This window comes from Nannospalax galili, unplaced genomic scaffold (assembly GCF_000622305.1).
Source record: "Nannospalax galili isolate Female #2095 unplaced genomic scaffold, S.galili_v1.0 scaffold39, whole genome shotgun sequence".
Taxonomy (NCBI): domain Eukaryota; kingdom Metazoa; phylum Chordata; class Mammalia; order Rodentia; family Spalacidae; genus Nannospalax; species Nannospalax galili.
The window spans coordinates 7,631,916-7,651,889 of NW_008346683.1; the positions used below are offsets into that span (position 1 = coordinate 7,631,916).

At 43.6% G+C, this 19,974-nt stretch overlaps 1 protein-coding gene across 1 annotated transcript in view; it reads left to right on the plus strand.

The window, feature by feature from the left end:
* The window catches only part of Glt8d2 (glycosyltransferase 8 domain containing 2), a 47,524-nt gene extending 28,580 nt beyond the window's left edge, over positions 1-18,944 (plus strand). Inside the window, exons 4-10 of the mRNA XM_008843153.3 lie at positions 3,840-4,011; positions 6,876-6,993; positions 8,944-9,028; positions 9,508-9,620; positions 12,204-12,370; positions 14,445-14,557; positions 18,472-18,944. Of these exons, the coding sequence (XP_008841375.1) occupies positions 3,840-4,011; positions 6,876-6,993; positions 8,944-9,028; positions 9,508-9,620; positions 12,204-12,370; positions 14,445-14,557; positions 18,472-18,641 (938 nt within the window). The 3' untranslated portion in view covers positions 18,642-18,944. The remainder of the gene's footprint in view (positions 1-3,839; positions 4,012-6,875; positions 6,994-8,943; positions 9,029-9,507; positions 9,621-12,203; positions 12,371-14,444; positions 14,558-18,471) is intronic.
* The last annotated feature ends 1,030 nt before the right edge of the window (positions 18,945-19,974 follow it).

A 19,974-nucleotide genomic window follows, 5' to 3' on the forward strand; every position in this document is an offset into this window, starting at 1 on the left:
TTTTGTGTAAAAGTGGGCATGTGTCATGGAGCATTTGTGTAAGTAAGAGGACAACTTGTGGAGTTGGTTCTCTCTTTCCACCCCTATGGGCGGTCCCACGCACCGCGTTGCTGCTCGGGTCCCTGGCTCTCTGCGTTGCTGGGGTGCGCACATGTTGCGCACCTCGTTGCTGAGGCTCTCCGCGACTACTGGATGCTGGTGACTCTACTGGTCGCGGCGCTTCCAGGCGGTTCCGTTCCAAGCCACCCGGCACTCCCTCAAGGTATGCGATCCGCAGGCCGTCGGATCACGTGGGGAGGTGCGGGAACAGCAAAAGCAGAATCTTCCCGAGTTGTTGTTTACGAAGGGACAGCCCCCTCTGGAGAGACTGAATCGTAGGCAGTAAGACACAGAATTCAGCTCAGTCAGGTAGGTACAGCTCCTTTATTCAGTGACTCAGCTCAGCTCCAGGTCTTAGTAATTCAGCTCCGATTAATTAGGGGGAAACCAGGATATTTATAGTGTGGAGACAGTAGCAAAAGCCTTAGTTGATAGGTGCTTTGTAGGATGCCCCATTTACATGTAGTGGTGGGCTTCTGCCAGGCTGTCAGACATTGCCTGATTATCACACAGGAAAACCTGGCAGTTTCATGCCGACGGGCACAGACATTGCCTGATTATCACACAGGAAGACCTGGCAGTTTCATGCCCGAGGATATATATCTGTGATGGGCACTTCAAAAGGTGAGTCAGGAAGAGAGTAGGAAGGCACCCAGCTGAGAAAGGGAGTCTCTGCATATGAACGCCGAGCCGACTTGTGGCTATCGGGACATGTAGAGACTGCTACCTTAGACAGCAGGGGTCCCCAACATCGCTGAGCCGACTTGCAGCTATCGGGACATGTAGAGACTGCTACCTTAGACAGCAGGGGTCCCCAACACACCCCCACATGGGTTCCAGGGTTCAAACTCGGGTCACACGGCTTTGCATGGCAAGCATTTCTTGTCCCTGTGCCATTTTACTAGCCCTTGGTTTTAATTCTAAAACATCATAATTTTAAAATATATTATTGACCAAAAGGAATCAAATCCTTTTGCCTTACATCATGGACATTTTCCATGGTTTGATCAGACATCCTGTGGGAACATACTAAGGCAATAATACCACTTCTAGTCCATTCTACCATCATGTTTCCTAGTTTATAGGTTGGAGCACTGTGGAAGAATGAACTGTCCTTAGCTTCCCCCACCATTTCCCAGCAGGCTGTCATTCTCTATTCTGTCTCAGAGAAACGTGGCAGAGAGCAGGATTTGGGGCTTCACTCCAGCTTCTCTGATGGGCCAAGACTCTTAGGATGGCCCTGAGGCTGTGGCTGCATTAGAGCTGTACACACAACAGCTGAGCTTCTCTTGAGGTGCCCGTCAGTCATGGGAATATTTGCTTCCCTCATACTGCCTGCTGTTTGCTGCCTGCTGAAGGCCTCTACCAGCATCTAACCAGGCTCTGCCTCTGCTTTTCAACTCTTCTCTGTCTTTGCCCCTACAAACACCCCTTGCACCATTCCCTGACAACCCTGTTCTCCGGGGGCTACTCTGCCTATGTTCAGTTCTTTCCAGCAAACTCATTACGCACTTGCAAAGTGCCAGACTCAGTGGGATGATATACCGAGCACACAGTCTGGTGGAGGCAATCAGCCACATAAATAGACTTGTCAAGTGCTGAAATAGGAGTCTAGTATAAGCTCATCCGTTTATTTGCTGGTCACTGGGACAGAAGCAGAGGACAGAGATAAACAAGATGCCATCTCTGCCCTCACAGAGCTTCCATGCGATAGGAAAGGAAACATACAAGCAAACGAACAGTGTAGCTGACAAATCTAACAAAAAGGAAGGACACAGCATAGGCAGATGAGTGTGCTGTGGGGCTGTTAGATTTCTCACATGGTCTGATGTCACTACTGTAGCATATTAATAAATATGCAAGAGTTAATCATGCATAAAAGGATACAGAGAACATTCCAGACATTGAGGAACAGTGTGCGCAAAAGACTCTGAGATGTGAGAGTACACAGCCTAGTCTTCAGGAAGCCATAAGGAGTTTGGCATAGCTGGAGTTTGTGCTCCAGCAATGGATGCATTCTCAGCTGTCAACTAGCATAGCCAAATTCACATTTCAGTTAGACCACTTCTTCAGAGGTAACAGGACTGGGGACTGCTTCTTCAAGGTGACAACTTATGCCAAAAGGAACAAACAATCTGTGAACAATTATTGTTAAAAACTGGGTGCTAACCGGGGCTTGGTGGCACACACCTTTAATCACAGCACTTGGGAGGCAGATCTCTGTGAGTTCCAGGCCAGCTGGGGCTACTGGGAGACACTGCCTCAAAAAGACCAAAAAAAAAAAAAAAAAACCCAAACAAACAAACAAACAAAAACCCCCAAAACCCTGGGTGCTATAATTCCACCACTTGGAAAGTGGGGGGCAAGAGGATCAGAAGTTCAAGGTCATCATTGGCTACACAGTAAATTCAAGGTTGGCCTGGGCTACATAAGACCCTGTCTCAAAAATTTTTTTTTATTTGGTTATAAAAAATTATTCATGGTTACTGAGAGAATTTAGAAAATGTAAGAAACAAACAAAATTAAAATAATAATTTCATAAGTAGACATGAATTTATTGATATATATGTATCACATGGAGATCAAATACTAGAGATGATTTTATAGTCTTTTCCCCCTTCAAAGTATACTATAAACATTCTCTCAAGTCAGGAAACACATGAAAATCAAATTCTTTCTACTGGTAGAAAAGGTCAAATGTGATCAGAAGTTGGTCATTCAATGTTTATTAAATTACACAGAATACACAGTGATGAGTTTCAATAAATGTGTGTTGAATTAAGTATCAGTTAGAAATACCTTGGACCTGGGTAGGGAAGGTTTTGTAAAACAGTGTCTATAAAGAGAGGTCAAGCTCTGGTAAAAATCAGATGGGCATTTGACAATACACACAGTCTATCACTTGGTGATTGTTCATACCTGCAAGTTGTATTGTGGCACCAAAATATCATGTGGTAGCATTGATATTTCACCTCGTTCAATGCTGAAAAGAAACCAGTCGTTCATCCTGTGTGTCAGTCATGCTTTTCCATGTACCTCCTCTCTTGCTCTCAACATCTGAAAAACCTGGCTTCAGTGCTGAGGGGAAGAAAAATCACAAACAATATACTTGATAGCAGTATAGGAGAGACAGATATTGTGACTCAGGGAGGAATCGAGGACTGCTGAACCGAAGAGGCTTTGCAGTTCATGTTTTCAACTATATGTGTGTGAGGCTGTTGGATTGGCTCCTGTTAAAAAGCATTCCAAAATGAAAGGGAATTTACTTTTTCTTCCAGGTGAAAAATCTGATGTACCCATTCCACAATCATTCAGACCAAAATACTGTGCATTTTATAGTTTTGATATCTTCAGTGTCCTCCATCTTGTGACCATAAGACAGCTCTCCCCCTCTCAGCATCACATCAACATCCCACTGGGAAGGGGCAATGGTCAAGGGGAACGTAAGCTTTACTCTGGCCTGCAGACTCGGTAGTTGCACATATTACTTGAAACAACAGCCCATTCATGAGAACTCGATCATATTTTGAGGCAAGGGAGTCTGGGAAAAATAGTTTTAGTGGTTGGCCATGTGCTGGTTAAAATTTCCACACTCTTCCAAGGGACGGAGGAGAGCGTGGGCACCGGCGAACAGCCCGCAGTCTCCGCGCTGCGTGGTCTTCCCCAGGGCTGCAGACGCGGAGTTACAGGCTCTCCCTTGAATTCCTTCATGCTCCAAGTCACTGATTCTGATGTTTCAGATGATGATCCTGAGACTCCTGAGGACACGGAAGAGGAGATTCCGGTGGTGATCTGTGCGGCGGCAGGAAGGATGGGCGCGGCCATGGCCGCCATCAACAGCATCTACAGCAACACTGACGCCAACATTGTGTTCTACGTAGTCGGACTGCGGAACACTCTGTCTCGAATACGGTGACTTATACACTCTTTGGAGGGCTCTATTTTAATATTCTTTTTCTTCTTTTAGATGGGCCCTCTTTCTTGAGACTGACAGTTATTATTAGAATTATTGAGGGGTTGCCCTGGTTTTACATGGTGACTGCGCTGCTGTGCTGTCTAGCTGAGGAAATGCCGATAAAGCCTCATTACTTAAGTAGGAAAGTGGGTATTTCTGCAGATATGGATGGTCCAGTAAGCTAATGAACCTCAGTCCTTAAGCAGCTTATCTGAAAGAATTCATTTTCAGCTAGGTCTAATACTTGGGAGGCTGAGGCAGGAGAATCACAAGTTCAAGGCCTGCCTGAGCTACAGAGTGAGTTCAAGACCAGCCTAGGCAGCTGAATTGAGACCTAGTCTCAAAAGGCAAAAAAAAAGATCTAGGGATGTAGCTCATGGCAAAGTGCATGGGTCAAGACTTGGGTTCAATCCCTTATACTGTAAGGAAAAAAGTTCTCTTTTCGCTTTTTTTTTTTTGAGACAGGGTCTCCCTATAGCCCCAGCTTGCCTGGAACTCACTTTGTAGATCAGGCTGGCCTTGACCTCGAAGAGATCTGCCTGCCTCTGCCTCCCAGGTGCTGCCACCACTCCTGGATCCCTCTGTTTTTTTTAACCTGAGAGAATATTAACATCATCATTTAAATACCTCTTTGAGTCCTCACTAATTATGTGTGTGCTGGGGGGAGGAGGGTGTTGGAGTTTAATCTATAGTCTCACACATACTAAGCAGTTTTTACCAGTGAGCCATACTCTTAGCCCTATAATTTTTGAAAAACAAACTTTACATATCGTATTATAATTTTGAACTGAATTTTTCCTATCACATGCCATACTAAAAAATAAATTGGGCCGGGCATGGTGGCGCACGCCTGTAGTCCCAGCACTTGGAAGGCAGAGGCAGGAAGATCTCTGCAAGTTCAAGGCCAGCCTGGTCTACGCAGTGAGTTCCAGGACAGCTGGGGCTACAGGGAGACCCTGCTTCAAAAAGACAAAAAAATAAATAAATAAAATAAATAAAAAATAAATAAAAAAATTATGAGTTAGATTAAGAAGAAATCAACAGAAAATCAAATCTAAATGTATTGTAGAAATGGGTTAACTGTATGCTCTTGCTCTGGACAGTGCCTCCCTGAGCCCAGAAATTGAAAGAAAAAGCTGACAGATTTGACTGTATAACACAAGACCTGCTGAATAATGGAAAAAAATGGATTAACATAAAGTAGATCACTAGAGGGGCTGGAGAGATGGCTCAGTGGTTGAGAGCACTGGCTACTCTTGCAGAAGATTTGGGTTCAATTCCCAGCACCTGCACAGTGACTATCAGCCATCCATAACTCCAGTTCCAGGGGACTTGATGACCTCTTCTGACCTCCAAGAGTATTACATGACCCAGGTGCATTTATATACAGGCAGACAATACACTCATACACATAAAATAAAAATAATAAATTAGGGACTGGAGAGATGGCTCAGCGGTTAAGAGCACTGACTGCTCTTGCAGAGGACCCAGGTTTGATTCCCAGCATCCACATGGCGGTTAGAAACCATCCTTAACTCCAGTTCCAGGGGAATCCAAAGCCCTCTTCTGACCTCCACAGCACTGCACGACATGGGTGCACTCATGTACATGCAGGCAACACAGTGATACACATAAAATAAAAATATTTTAAAATAGATTTGTAGGAAGTACTCTCAACATGTATAATAGACAAAGGATTACTATTTATAATAAAAAAATTGTTGCAAAAATTTTTAAATATAAGTCTAGTAGAAAAATGAGCACAGACTATGAATAGACCCCAGAGCCCAGAATTTGATCCCTAGTACTGTAAAAAACAAAAATAAAAGTCAGTGTGGTTGCGCATGCCCATGATCCTAATACTCAGGAGGTTGAGGCAGGAGGATTGCAAATTAAAGACCTTGAGACCTTGTCTCAAATAAACAAAAGTTATCCAACTAGTCGACCAAGAAAGAACATTAACAGACAATTCATAGAAAACATACAAAGTCAACAAAGTGTGCTGTCTCCCAGTCCTTGGCTATTCAGTCCACCGACTCCCCAATTTTTAAATGTTTTCTCATTGAAGGAGAACACAAAAGTGGAAAACTGTATAAATCAACTGTACATCTTAGTTGCATCATCATAAAGTTACATCATACTTATGTGACAACCACCACATTTCTATCAACAGAGGCAAGTGTTCTGCCACTGAGCTACATCCCTGGCCCTCTTCCACCAATTTTCAATAAACAACTGTTGCTGTGTGTGGCTTTAGTCATTGCAAATTTAGTTTTGAGGTTGCTGCTATCAGGAATCTCACCGTGAATTGAATAAAAGATAGAAGTCCTGTGAGACTGAGCGACGAGGGGAGGGAGAGAAGGAAAGACAGGGAATGGGATAGAGGGGTAGGAGTGAGAGACAAAGTCATCTTTGGAGTCAAGAGGAGTTAAAAAGACTTCTGTCAGAGTCAAGGGCTTGGGAGGGATTCCCAGTGTTTCAGAGCAGTACCACATGGCAGGCAGGTCTGGCCACCACAGATGCTGCTTTGTAGAGAAAGAGAACATCTTGTTCTTCATTTCCTGGGAGAACATTTGGATGTGAGGAGCTACTTGGTTATTACTATTTTGCTTCATTTCCTTTGCAGGAAGAGTTATGTGATTGGGGGTGGGGTTGAAGTCAGTCCAGACAGGGAAGCAATCAGGACTTACTGACTGAGCTCAACTATGTTTATACATTTAAGCTTAACCTTGTAAGACCAAAAGAGATTAGCCCTGAGGTGATAGGCAAACCCAGGGAAGACATGAAATGTGTACTAGAGGATTTTTTGTCATCTCTTTAGAAAGTGGATTGAACATTCTAAACTGAGAGAAATCAACTTTAAAATTGTGGAGTTCAACCCTATAGTCCTCAAGGGGAAGATAAGACCAGACTCATCACGGCCTGAGCTGCTCCAGCCTGTAAGAGTCATGCACATGGTGGGGACAGTCCTGAATCCCTATTCATATGGAGCATTAGCCATCCAATGTACACACGGGGTATATTTGAAGTTTCACCCATACTAGATTGCCTCTGAGCTCTACTATTTGTAATTTAGAAGCCACCTGTCCCAGGAAGGATTTAAGATGGTTTATATAAGCATAACAAAGTTTTTAGAAAGAAATGAGGCATAAAAATGTAGTCTGCATTCATGTGTATGAATGTGTCTATGGGTGGGAGCTGGATGTGGTCCAGGTTGTGAGGCCAGGAAAACACATTTGAAGCACTTGGGCTAGTGTATGTATGGTGCTTGATAATTACAATCAGCTCTGAGTCTCCCAGCAGCTAAGGAAAGCCATCAGCATGATGGTTATGTGTCTCAGTGTTGGCCATAAGCATATTTTAGGAGACACCAGTGGTTTTCCTAACACTGGAAATAATAAGCATTTTCTTGCTAAAGTGCTCACAAAGGGTTCCTCTCCTGCATGAAGAGTAGTGGTGTGTGTGTGTGTGTGTGTGTGTGTGTGTGTGTTGTGTGCACATGTGTATGTGTGTGTTGATGCACACAAAGGAGACCAGGAGGATGTGGGTGTTTTCCTCTATTGCTTTCTCCCTTATTCCCTTGAGACAAGGTCTCTCACTGAACCTGGAACTTGCCACTTTTCAGCTGAGCTGGTGTCCCACAAGTCCCAGCAATCTTCCTGTTTCCACCTTTCTCCCTCCACCTCTCCTAGTCTCCCTACTTGTCCCACCAGCATGGCCACACCCAGTTTTTTAAAAAATGTTTTATTATTATTTTTAATTTTATTTTATATATATGCGTATATTGCCTATGTGTAGATAAGTGCAATGCCCGCGCAGGACAGAAGGGGCCGTCGGATCCCCTGGAACGGGAGTTACAGATGGTTGTTAGCTGCCATGTGGGTGCTGGGATTCAAACCCAGGTCTTCTGCAAGAACAGTCAGTGTTCTTAACCACTGAGCCATCTCTCCGGCCCCCCCACACCCAGTTTTTTACATGAGTGCTTGGGATCCAAGCTCAGGTCCTCCTCATGCTGGTGCAGTGCTTTTCCCACCAAACTGGCTCCCCAGTCCAATAGCAGTGCTTTTGATGGCAAATCCTAGCACAAAATAAAGGAAAAAAAAAAAAAAAAGACAGATGTGGCACACACCTTTAGTCCCAGCACTCGAGAGGCAGAGGCAGGTGGATCTCTGTGAGACTGAGGCCAGTCTGGTCTACATAGAGTTCCAGGCCAGCTGGGGTTACAGGGAGATCCTGTCTCAATTTTTTTTTTATTCTTTGAGAATTTCATACAATCTCTTTTGATCATATTCACCCCAGCTCCTCCTCTTAACTCCTCCCAGATCCACACCCACCTCCCTAGCACCCACCCCCCAACTTCAGGTCCATACCAACCTCCTTAGCTCCCACTTTAGGTCTACATCCATCTCCCTAACTGCCTCCCAACTTCAGGTCCTCTTTTTAAAAAATAACCATGGATGCCAACTTGGTCTATTTATATACTCCTGGGTGTGGGGCCATCCACTGGAGTATGGCTGACCTCCCCCAAGAGCCATTTTGATTTCAGTTTTAGACTTTCCAGCCACCTCCTACAAATGCTTGTTACTTAAGTCCGTCCTTTCCAATTAAATTCTAAACCCTCTATTTGTGACAGGATCTTTCCCCAATTCCAGATACCGACTGTCAGAATGCCAGGTGGGTTAAGATGATTAAACGTCACTAATGAAAATGTAAAACTCCCACCAATGCATTACTGTTTTCTGGATCAAAAAGCTAAAGGCTGAACCTGTTGGTGAGACAAACGTGTGTGCTTGTGTGTGTAGTGTGTTAAGACTGATTTAGTTATCTAATTGATGGAAGGTAGAGGAAAGCAGGCCTGCTCCCCACTGTTGTTTCTCTTGTTTTAACAGCTGAATTTTGTTCGATTTTATCTCCCCCTGCTTATCCACCAACATGAGAAAGTCATCTATCTGGACGATGATGTCATTGTACAAGGTACACTCGCTGGCTGCCAAGAGCCTTTGGAAGGGCACAGCTAAGTAGATTGACTGTCTCTTCATTTTCTGTGCTGTTAGTTGCCTAGTGACTTGGAATGCTTTTGAAAATGAACACGGCATTGTTGAGGGCCTAATTGCCAAGTCTTCAGAAACTACCTTGAGAGCCTCTTCTCTCTGTATCCCTAAAATATGTGGAAGTAAAGTGTCACTGAAGACAGGAGCAACCTAGGCTGGGAGTGTGAATGCTGTGTTCTAGCAGCTCCACGTGCAAATGGGATGAGCATTGCCACAGAAACTGCACTGCAGCAGAGACTTGATCAGTTCAGACTTCACCATCTGAACTCACCAAGTCGCTTCCTAAATTGGCACAAGCTATCCTTTTTAAGGCCAAATGAAGGATCCTGTACTCTCCTGCTCTGAGGCTTCATCTAGCCCTGAAACATGTACTGCTTTAACTGCTGGTACTTCCAAATTCAGGTGACATCCAAGAACTGTATGACACCACCTTGGCCTTGGGTCATGCAGCAGCCTTCTCAGATGACTGTGATTTGCCCGCTGCTCAAGACATCAACAGACTTGTTGGACTACAGGTGGGCACACCATCTTGGAAATTCTATCCTGACCCTTCTGCCCTGGACCCCTGCCCTTCCCCACTACTCAAAATGATTTCAATCTACACTTCGAAAGCTTTGACAGTCAGTGGGAACTTTGAGAAGGCGGAATGGATTTTTTGGGCAGGAGGTGGGGGTGGGGGCACGCGTTTGTTATTTCATGTCCACTCAGGCCAGTTACTGTGACCGGTTCTTCAGAAGTCCCACTTTCTTAAGCTGAAACACGGCACTGATACTGTCTATTCTGTTGTTTTTACGAGCTGTAATGGAATACCTGGAAGTATCCAGAGTGTAGTAAATGTTCTAGAAATGACAGCTGATACACTGCTCATAACCACACTGTTAGAAATCATAAGCACACTCTGTTAGAGATGTGGCTAATGATGAAAAGGCTCATGGAGCCTCTGGTTCTGTTTCCTGAGTTTTGACTATTTTCTTTCCCTTTGTCCCACCGTCCCTCTGTCCCTTCCTTGCTACAGAAGAAAAATGTGATTTTGTTCAAGGTTTAAAGACCTCCTAACCCTGGTAGAAATGGGGAAAAAAAAAGGAACCTATATATAATGCTGAAAAATTTTAAAGTAGCTTTGAAATGCAAGGTACTATTAAGCGTTGAATGTTTTTCATCAGAGTTCTATCAAGTAATTTTTTTTCTATCAAGTAATTTTATATGCAACATTTAAGGCCCATGGAAGGTGTAGGCTCTGGATTAGACCCAATTTGGCCAAAATTCTGGTGCTACCACTTAGCATTTCATGATTTTGGACAAGTTACAATTTTAGGAATAAACCCTGCCTCCATGTGTCAAATACAGGTAATAATGGTACTTCCTGTGTTGTTCTTGTGAAAGCTAAATTAGTGAATACATGTAAGTTGTTAGTTGTGGTGAGTGAGGTAATGTGTGTCGAGTTTTTAAGAGGAGGGCCTGGCCTGCAGACACTGTTCATGTATCTCCATTACGCTTATGTCACAGCATCCCACTGAGGTAGATATGTAGCAGTAGAAAAAAACATGTCTAGTCTTACACTTCCTTCACTCAGCAAGCACTGAAGCCTTGCCATGGAGCTGACACTGTTTTGGGTGCTGGTTACACAGTACACAGCACTAAGCTTTCTGACTTTTGTTAGCTTGTAATCAAGAGACAGGAGACATACAGTATCACAGTAAGCAGGTAAAATAGTTAATAGAAGATTGGGGTGGAGGTGAGGTTGAATTTAGACAGGGGTCGAAGGAAGGCTCCATTGGGACAGGGCTGTTTGAGCTGATAACTGAAGGACTTGAGGGAGGCTCCTATGCAGCTATTTAGAGGAAAGCATTCAGGAAGAAGCACTAGCAAACACAGAGGTCCTGAGATGAGTGTGTCCAGTGGTCTGATGTGCTAAAGGCGCTTAGTTTGGCATGGCAGATGAATCAAGGTAGAAAGTAACAGAAGTTGGAGAAGTAATGGGGTCAAGTGGTAGAGGTGTACTGTCCATGTTTGGAACTCTGGCCTGTGTGTGTGTGTGTGTGTGTGTGTGTGTGTGTGTGTGTTTCTGGGAACCAAACCCATGGCCTCCCACATGCTATGCTAGGCAAATGCTGTACTACCGAACTATATCCGTTCCCAGCACCTACATGGCAGCTCAGTTGCCCTCTTCTGGCCTCCTTGGGTACTGTCCTAGTTTGTTTCTCAATTGCTGTGAAAAAACACTCTGAACACTACCAACCTGGGGAGGAAAGGCTTTATTTATCTTACATCTCCCAGGTCACAGTTCATCAGGGAGCCCAAGATAGGAACTCAGGGCAGGAACCTGGAAGCAGGAGCTGGAGGAGCACAGGCCATGGAGGAACACTGCTTACTGGCTTGCTCACCTGGCCCCTGCTCAGCCTGCTTTCTTATGCAACACAGGCCCACCTGCCCAGGGGTCGCACCACCCACAGTGCGCTGGGCCCTCCCACATCTCTCATCAAGAAGATGCCCCTCAGACATGGCCACAGGCCAGTCCAATAGAGGCAATTCCCCAACTGAGGCTCCCTCAACCCAGGTGTGTCAAGTTGACACTAAAGCTATCCAGCACAGGTACTAACATACACCAGGTATGTATGTATTCAGGCAAAACATTTACACATAAAATAAAAAATAAACCTTTAAAAAGTGACTGTGAGGTGCCCAGCCCTAAGTAACCCATCTACAATGCAACTCTACGTTGAAGACTCAGGGAACATGATGGAAGGTGGGGCGGGGAGGGAGGTAGAGTGTTAGAACCAGGGAGCAAGCCACCGGCTGCTACTAAAGGAATCTAGACATGAAAGGGAAGCTACACCTTGAAATCTCCATAGTGTGGTCATCTAACAAGGTCTGTGACAAAATCAGTTGACATGCCAAGGTAGATGGGAAGAATTTCAAGGGGTCCCACCTCAAGATGAAGAGCTGCAGGCAATCAAGGAAGGGGACAGGAAATTAAGAGGGAGTTGGGGGGACATGGAGGGGGGCTGGGGAGGACAAAAATGGAGCAGACTATACTCATGTATGATGTTCACACAAAAAAATTAAAATTAAAAATATTCCATTCTGTTCTTTTGTAGAACACATACATGGGCTATCTGGACTACCGGAAGAAGACCATCAAGGACCTTGGCATCAGCCCCAGCACCTGCTCTTTCAATCCTGGTGTGATTGTTGCCAATATGACCGAATGGAAGCACCAGCGTATCACCAAACAGTTGGAGAAATGGATGCAAAAAAATGTGGAGTATGTATGTGTGGTCTACTGCCACTGTTCCCAGGCTTGGGAACAAAGTGACTCAGCTAATTTTCTATGCACAGTTTAGGGGGTTAAGAATATTTCAGATATCTGAAGTCAGATTTTCTTACAGAGTCTCTTGTTGAGAAAGAAAGAAAAAGAGGGCACAGACGAAAATCTTTCCCCAAATGAAATAAATCTGAAGAATGGAGATACTGTGGACAAGGATTCTCATATCATGCATTTTCTTAATAAGTTGTTAAAAAATGTGACTTGATTTTTTTCTGCTGAAAATCTTAATTTATGGTTGAGTTTCTGTTTCATAGATTTCTGTGTGTGTCTGAGAGGGAGGGAGGGGAGAGAGAGAGAAAAAACTGTGTGTGTCTGAGAGGGAGAGAGAGAGAGAGAGAGAGAGGGAGAGGGAGAGAGAGAGAGGAATATTAAAAGGCAGGAAGACTCTTAAACATAGCAGGCAACAAACTTTATTAAAAGTAAAGAAACAGCCGGGTGTGATGGAGCATGCCTTTAATCTCTGCACGCAGGAGGCAGAGGCAGGCAAATCTCTGTGAGTTCAAGGCCAGCCTGGTCTACATAGTGAGTTCCAGGCCAGCTGGGGCTACAGGAAGACCCTGTCTCAAAAAGACCAAAAAACAAACAAACAAAAAGTAAAGAAACAGGCACATATACACACACTCACAAAGAAACGGCTCTCCACAAGTAGACAGGATTTGGAAACCAAAATGTAAAGTCCCTAGGAGGGCTTACATGGTTTTTTGCTTGGTGTTTTGTTTTGTTTTTTGAGACAGGGTCTCCCTGTAGCTCCAGCTGTCCTATGTAGACCAGGCTTGGCCTCAATCTCGCAGAGATCCAACCTGCCTCTGCCTCCTCTGCTGGGATTGTCTTCTAAGTGTTCTTGGTGGTATGGGATGGGTCCCTCTCCCTAATTTGGGTTGATCAATTTTAAAAAAGAGAGAGCTGATAGGCTCATAGCTCCAAGCTCAGGTATGTCTAGGACTGACCTTGGACTTGTCTAGATTGGACAATTGGAAGGGGGTGGGTGGGGGCATAGGGGGAGAAATGGCCCTGCCAGTGGGAGAAAAAGCCTGCCAAGCATGTCTCTTTGTCGGAGAGTGAGGTGAGAAAGGAGCCAGAAGTTTGCCATCCTTGTTGTTTATCACTGGCCCTTTCCTTATCTTCCAGTTAAGACACTTGGCTAACGTCTAGTCCCTCAATTGTATTTCCTGTCAGCCTTTTATCTATTTTAATACTACCATAACTTTGAACTTGTTAAGTTACTCTAAATAATATCAGTTTTATTTTCTGTGTCTATCAAAAAAACCCTAAGAGTTAAAGTGACAAAATACCAGGGATGGAGAGAGGGCTTAGCAGTTAAGAACACTGATTGTTCTTGCAAAAGACCCAGGTTCAAATCCCAGCACCCACACGGCAGCTGACAATTGTCTGTAACTCCAGTTCCAGGGGGTCCGAGAGCCTCTTCTCTCCTGTGTGGGCATTACACGATATGGGTGCACTTACCTACATGCAGGCAATACACGCATACACATAAAAAAAATTAAAAAAAAATAAAGTGACAAAATACTAACACATATTAACACCTGAACCTAGGTGATGTACATGGGAGTCTGTGACCCTAGGTGATGCTTGGAGATTGAGCTCTTTGATTTACACAAGAGCCTGTGACTGTGGTATCCATGGGAGGTGGATTCTATGTGATATGTATGGGAGTGCTTGGTTTTCTACAATTTTGTATGGTTTAACAATTTTCAAAATAAAGTTGGGAGCGGGGCATGATGCACATCTATAATCCCAGCGTGTGGGAAGTGGAGGCAGAAGGATGACTTCAAGGTCATTTTCAGCTATCTAGAGAGCTCAAGGTCAGTTTGGGCCACATAAGACCCTGTCTCAAACAACAAAAAACCCTAAATAAAAAATAAAAGTTGGAGAAAAGTGGTTGTTTAGTGAAGGAAAAGCCTTACATATTTTTTTGAAAGAACTCTGTTAGTGTCTACTTTGTGTTTGTGAGGGCTGCAGACCAAATGTGCTTTTCTATCCCATTTCCTAGAGAAAACCTCTACAGCAGCTCCCTGGGAGGAGGGGTGGCCACCTCCCCAATGCTGATTGTATTTCATGGGAAATATTCCACCATCAACCCTCTGTGGCACATCAGACACCTGGGTAAGTATTTTAGAAACAATACAAGTGTGCGTTTTATGTCTCTAGTGAGGAACGGGGCTGTGCCATAGCTCCTGGATTCTCAATTCAAACCCCTGGGGTGACCCTGGAGGAGGCCACTTAACCCTCAGGCTCAGACCATGCAGGTGCAAAACGGCATCCTTCATTGCCTGAGGGGTACTAATGCTTAGTGTATAGTTAGGTACGCAATGACCTATGACTGAGCTAGAGCTCGCATCATTCCAGATCCTTTCTTGCAATGGCCTACAGTGGACCAAACCTAATGACGTAGTATGATGGCATAACATAGCTTCAGATGGCATTTTAATGCTGGGGGGGGGGGGAACGACACTGAGGACTGAATCCAGGGCCATATGCGTGCTAGGCAGCATACACTCAGCTCCCAAATGTCTTTAAAAAGCAGTTGCTTACTGACTCTCCTATGAGAACCTTTGGCATTCTTTTCTTCACTGTAGGAGCGCAAACTCTATAGAGTATGGATAGCCTTTGTTCTGTGGTACTGGAGATTGAACCCAGGGCCTCATAGTATGCATATGCCCTATCACTGAGCTGCAGCCCCAGTCCTACAACTATGCTATTACATGATCTTGAGCAGGTGACTCAACTCCTGTGTAAATTGAAGCTAACAGCATCTGATAAAGTTTTATTAGCATAAGGAATACATATAAATTACTTAGTACAGAAGACATTCATTCCAGCAAATGAAGCCCTTATCTGAAACCACTGGGCCAGACTTGTTTATATTAGAAATGTTTTGGATTTCAATAAATAAAAACATGTGGGGCTAGGGATGTATAGCCCAGATGGCAAGTGCTGCATAGCATGGAGGAGATCCTGGGTTCAATTCTGAGCACCAAAAACCTGGTGGTGTACACCAGGAATCCCAGCATTGACAGAGGCAGAAAGATCAGAAGTTCAAGGTCACCTTCAGCTACCTAGCAAGTTGGAGGCCAGTCTGGGCTACATGAGATCCAGCAAGTAACACCTGCCAAAGGAGCTATTTTTTAAAAAAATATACTTATTATTATTATTTTTTATATGTATGAGTGTATTGCCTGCATGTCTGTGAGCGCACCTGTGTAGTGCAATGCAGAGGAGGTCAGAAGAGGGCTCCGGATTCCCCTGGAACTGGAGTTAAGGATGGTTTGTAGCCGCCATGTGGGTGCTGGGAATCAAACCTGGGTCCTCTGCAAGAGCAGTCAGTGCTCTTAACCACTGAGCCATCTCTCCAGCCCCCTACAGGAGATATTTTGAAACCTTACTTTTTAAAAAATTTTATTTTATTTATTATTTTTATTTTATGGTAATGAGTGTATCGCCTGCTTGTATGTGAGTCACCCGTGTCGGGCAATGCCGCGGAGGTCAGAAGAGGGCTTCAGATTCCCCTGGAACTGGGGTTAAGGACGGTTAGTAGCTGCCATGTAGGTGCTGGGAATTGAACCAGGTCTTCTGCAAGAGCAGTCAGTGCTCTTAACCACTGAACCATCTCTCCAGCCCCTTTTGTTTTTAAGACCAACTAAGAATTGGAGCCAATGAGCAGAATGAATTTATCAGGTGCACATTATATTGGAAAAAACTGAGCTAGGTGGGGCTGGAGAGATGGCTCAGGTTAACAGCACTGGCTGCTCTTGCAGAGGATATGGGTTCAATTTCTAGCACCCACAGGGTGGCTAACAACCATCCATAACGTCAGTTCTGGGGAATCCGATACTCTCTTCTGACTGCCGCAATCATTGCATGACATGGGTACATTTAAATACATGCAGGCAAAACACACACATTAAAAAAAATAATAAAAGAGAAAAAAACTGAGCTGGTTATAGGAAGAAAGTATTCACACTAGTTCTTATTATTGTGTAAAGAGTTGCATCCCTTTTTAAGTAAAAAAAAAAAAGAGCCAGGCCTGGTTTTTGATCCCAGCACTTGGGAGGCAGAGGCCGGCAGATTTGAGTTCAAGGCCAGTCTGGTCTACATAGTGAGCTCTAGGCCAGCTGGGATTATAGGTAGACCCTCTCTCAAACACCCCCCCCCCCCAAAAAAAAAGAAAAGATAAAGGTAAAGTCAGATGCAACTGGGCAAACTGAGTTCCCATTTCCTCTCAATAATACTGCATAGACGGCACGTACGCCATTCCCAAAATCCCCCTCCCCTGGCTTTCCTGAGCATATGCACCAGTAAGTGTAAGGCAAGGAACCCAGGGGCACTATCCCCCCTCTGGCTTTCCTGAGCATATGCACCAGTAAGTGTAAGGCAAGGAACCCAGGGGCACTAGAATGTCATTCAATTTGAATTATAATGTCCACTGTTTAGCCAAATCTCACCATTTCCATGTGCAGGGAATCCCATCAAAGTGGAGGTCAATAACGTATTTGTAAGAACAGCAATATGGTGCTTAGAGCTGGGCTGGGGAGATGGCTCAGCAGATAAAAGCACTTGCTGTGCAAATATAAGAACTGCAGCTCGGATTCCTGGAACCCATGGAAAAGTCAAACAAATGTGATGGCCACCTGTAGCCCATTGCTCAGGAGGCAGAGCTGGGATTCTGGGGGCAAGCTGGCTACCCAGACTAGACATGATTGGCAAGTCCTGGGTTTAAGTGAGAGATCCTTGTTTTGATAAAGTGGATAGAAACCGAGAAAGAAACCTCACATCAACTTTGGGCCTCCACACACATATGAATATTGCCTATACACACAAACACCACAGACACATACAAAAAGGGAAAAAGGACAGAGCAGCTTATGATCATAAAGCAAAGACTCAGAATTATACCTTGTGAAATATCTACTGTCAAGAAGAAACAATCTTCAGAAGAAAAGAATTTGTTTTTCTTTGTAGGGTGTGAAATCAAGTGGGCCTGCACTATCAATCTATAGGGCAATCATACTGAAAAACAACTTGGTTTACTGTTGTTTTGGGTCTGGAAAGCAATGTTACCACTAAGGAATACTAAGTTTGGGTCTAAAGAGGAAGACAATTTTTTTTTTTTTTTGGTGTTTTTGAGACAGGATCCCCCTGTAGCCCCAGCTAGCCTGGAACTCATGCTATGTAGACCAGGGTGGCCTTGAACTCACAGAGATCCACCTGCCTCTGCCTCCTGAGTGCTGGGATTAAAGGTGTGCGCCACCACGCCCGGCCTGGAAGACACTTTTTTAAAATTATAAAATATATGTGGAAGGTCTTGGGTTTGATCCCCAGAACCCCAAAAATAAGTAAATAAATAACACCTATAAAACAAATTTAGCTAAAGCAATTTCATCTCCCAAACACACCCTTCTGAGGGTCATGGAGCTGAGGTGAAGAAGCCTTACTCCGTTGGCTTTTGACATCAAAGTGCCTCTTCCCAGATGTGGGTTTCCTTTGTGCAGAGTCACTAGAAACGGTTAATTATTCAGTTATGAGAACACAGCTCGCAGTAACTACTGCTTACAGTAACTATCTCCTCTATTATGGCTGTCTTCATGCCCATGCTCATGACTAACAAAGCCAGGTTCTGTTATTAACAGCATACAATGGAATAATACAACCTTGGCTAGTCATCCTCTCTTCTTAGTCACTGAAATGCACAAGTGTTTGTGTCTAAAATTCCCTTTGATGGAAAGAAATTTTAACAGCAGAGGATATTTAGTTTTTATAAACTGCATTTGCATGATCTTCTAGAAGTAGTACAGAAATACTCTGAGCAATGGCAATATTAATATATCTTCACTGAATAACCCTTTAGTTTATTTTAAACAATGAACTTGTAGCTTTGCATAGTGGGAGTATCACAGTCAAAGGTTTATCTGGGGTGTGATTATTGCTAATTGAAAACTTGCCATGGACTTATGTCCAATTTTTAACATAAAAATTGTATTCTCTAACGAGCCTATTCTTTTCTTCTGTATACACTGAAGGCTGGAATTCTGATGAGAGATATTCAGAACATTTCCTGCAAGAAGCTAAATTACTCCACTGGAATGGACGACATAAACCCTGGGATTTTCCTAGTGTTCACAAAGACTTATGGGAAAGCTGGTTTGTTCCAGACCCTGCAGGGATATTTAAACTCAATCACAACAGCTGATACAATCCAATATTTAAAATAATTCCTGGATAAAATCGGAATTTCCCCTTTGTAGCCTACGCTAACTTTGTTGTTTATGAACATATCATACCTTTGATATATGTGATCCCCAATAAAAGAAATAAAAACTACTGTGTACAAGTTGTACCTTGGATCATATAGGCAGATTTAGCTTCTTGAAGTACAAGTGATAACTGGGTCTCTCTCTTCTTCTGAGATAGGGTCTCACTATGTATCATTTGAACAATGACAATTATAGCCAAAAAATTAAAAATTCTCTGATTTTTCACATGCAAGTTTTTGTTGTTGTTGAGATAGGGTCTCACTACGATATAGCCTTGGCTGGCCTGGAATTCACTATGTAGACCAGGCTGGCCTTGAACTCATAGAAATCTGCTTGCTTCTGTCTCCTGGGAGCTGGGATTAAAGATGTACATCACCACACCCAGCTGCAGGTTTTTTTGAAAACAATATCGTCTTTTATAAAAGTCACTGAATTAAAAAATATAGATGCCAAAAAAAATTTTAAAAAAAAGAAAGAAAAGAAGGGGTTGGAGAGATGGCTCAGAGGTTAAGAACATTGACTATTCTTGCAGAGGACTGAAGTTCGAATCCCAGCACCCACATGGTAGCTAACAACTGTCCGTAACTCCCGTTCCAGGGGATCTGACAGCCTCTTCTGTCTTCCACGTGCATTGCATGACACAGATGCACTTATCTACATGCAGACAATACGCGCATACACATAAAATTTTTAAAAAAAATTTAAAAATAAAGATGTCGGGGACTGGAGAGACGGCTCAGTGTTTAAGAGCACTGGCTATTCTTGCCGAAGACCTGGTTTCAAATTCCAACACCCAAATGGTGACTAATAACTGTCTGAAATTCTAATTCCAGGGCATCTGATGCCCTCTTCTGTTTTTGGACATTGCCTGACATGGATGCACTTACTTACATGCAGGCATAACACTTCTACACATAAAATAAATTTTAAAAAGATTAAAAAATATAGAGATGTTTGTAAAAAGAAAATATGCACATTTTAATGATTTTCCTCATGTATTATTGTACATGTTAAACATAACAGAAAGCAAACTGTCCTCAGGGGGAAAGAATACCATTAAGTCCTGCTACAGAAAAAGCCTGCACCTTAAGCATAGCCATTCTTAATATTTATTGTAAAAACCATCAGACTTTCATATGAATTTAAAAATCTCTCAGTATTAATGAAAATCTCCCATCCTGTCAGTACAGGACACACCAACATTTACTACTCATCTTTCATTTCAATGAAAAACACCACGATTGTATACCTGGAACATCCTCACACCCA